The sequence below is a fragment of the Pterocles gutturalis genome, unplaced genomic scaffold (genome assembly GCF_000699245.1).
Source record: "Pterocles gutturalis isolate BGI_N339 unplaced genomic scaffold, ASM69924v1 scaffold2900, whole genome shotgun sequence".
Classification (NCBI taxonomy): Eukaryota; Metazoa; Chordata; class Aves; order Pterocliformes; family Pteroclidae; genus Pterocles; species Pterocles gutturalis.
The window spans coordinates 84,756-86,759 of record NW_010137945.1 but is presented as its reverse complement, the minus strand read 5'-3'; the positions used below and the strand labels follow the sequence as shown (position 1 = coordinate 86,759).

The 2,004-nt window shown below is 51.3% G+C and overlaps 1 protein-coding gene across 1 annotated transcript in view; it reads left to right on the top strand.

Annotated features, from left to right (window-relative positions):
• Positions 1-2,004, top strand: part of LOC104468575 (clavesin-1-like) — a 64,858-nt gene that overhangs the window by 47,590 nt on the left and 15,264 nt on the right. Inside the window, 1 exon segment of the mRNA XM_010082762.1 lies at positions 1,115-1,350. Coding sequence (XP_010081064.1) covers positions 1,115-1,350 — 236 coding nt within the window.

Here is a 2,004-nt window from a genome sequence, read left to right as displayed (position 1 = left end):
ATGCGGGGGGGGAGCGAGGAAGCTGCAGGGCCAGAGTACCTGCATAGCTTCCTGCCGCCTTTTCTTCTTTTTCTCTCTGCATTTTGTATATGGCCTCCCAGAAATTACTAAAACTTAGAGTTTACAGTAGTCTGGATCGAAGCAATAACTCAGACAGGGACCAGAAAGCTGTTCTCACTACCAGAGCGTAGATATTTTTCCATGTGACATGCTCAGGGACAGAGAGAATTGGCAATGTGCAGGGGTCCTCAGGCCTGGCTGGAGTCACCTGCAGTGAGGGAAACTTCAGCTCAACTCTTTCTGCGGGAGTAAGATTTCCTATTTTGTTCCTCTAGCAAGTCGACTGTTTTCTCATGGTGGTAACTCACTTGTTTCCCCCTAAAAATGCCCATGCCTGAAGGCAGTTTGCTCACACTGCAGAAGCAGTAGTGCTTCCCAAAGAAAACCCACGTGAACGGTGGTCCTGCAGTCACCTGGGTCATTTGTCCTCTGCAGTCTATCAACCAGCCACTGGATCATCTCTTGGAAGGTCCCAGAGCCCACCCCGGCGTTTGTTTGACCAGGCAGGACAAGGGTAGAACCAGTCTCAAAGTAAAGGAGGGTTAGAGATGCAAATGTTGCTGAAGCAGTGCAAAGTGGGGACACCGACCTACACCCCTGGGAAATATCTGTCCCAGGGTGCAGGGCTGGGTCGCCCTCTCGGATGCTGAGGACCTTGACATTTTCTTTCAGTAGGCTCCACTATCTCCCTTTTCTTCTCACCACTCTTCATACAAGCCTCTATCCCCTTACAGCAGCAGTAATCAGTTATTATTCCTGACTCGCACTTTCCCTGTCTGGTACTTAACAAAGTGAAAGTGTCATGTGCCAAAAGGAAGCAAATCAGGATTTTCAGATGTGTTTACAGTGCCAGCTTAATTCTTCAGCTGGACACCCCAAAGCTAATCCCCTTCCTCCCACCCGCTGCACCAGCACTGAGCGCTTCAGAAATTCCCACCTGAAACTGCAGCACCAACGAATGACGCTCCACACCTCATTAGTGTTGTTATTGTTGGAATTAATGAAGCAAGGAACCAGCAATGACTTTGAACTTCCTTTTTTTTTTTTCTTAAAGATCTTTCTTCATGGTAACAACCTGAACAGCCTTCACCAGCTAATACACCCTGAATGCCTGCCCTCTGAATTCGGGGGGACTCTTCCACCGTATGACATGGGGACATGGGCTCGAACATTACTTGGACCCGACTACAGCGACGAGAATGAGTACACCCACACCTCCTACAACGCCATGCACGTGAAGCACGCATCCTCTAACCTGGAGCGGGAGGCCTCGCCCAAACCCATGAAAAGGTGAGTGCTGCCTTTGGAATCCTCCCTGACTTGTCTCTCCAAAGTGGTTTGGCATGGATCTAGCGGGAAGGGCTCATCTGGCTTGGAAAGAGGCTGCCGTTTGGCCAACACGGATGGTAAGGAGGGAGCACTGCACTCGGCTGTGCTCGCAGTGGGGCAGGAGAAAAGAAGCCTCTCTGTGAAACCATAATTACTCATCTGATTACTGTGAAGGAAAACAAGGGGAAATCAATGAACCCCTGCACGGAACACTGCAGAAAGTACATGCAAGTGAGATGCTCTTCTGCACAGCCCAGTACCGCCAGCAGCACCACTCCAGTGCTGGTGCCTCTTGCTGCTGCTCCAGTGCTGCTGACCCCAGTTGTTACCGACAAGGGTTTTACCTCCTCGGAAATGCAGGTTTTGTAGGATGAACACCACTGCCCTCTAAAGGGAAAATGGGTTAGCATCTTCCTGCGTCTGCTCCCGCTTTCCCCGCCCAGCCCAGCCAAGGCGGCGGAGCTGCTCTTTTAACATCTCTGATTTCAGACCTAGCGGTTGTGCATTCCTCTCTGAATGCTTCCAACTGCACCTCCAGAGTGTCACCCTCGGTCATTTGCAGGAGCTGCGGGGACGGGGCGAGGAGGGTTGGGTACCTGGCAGAGGTTTGCGGGC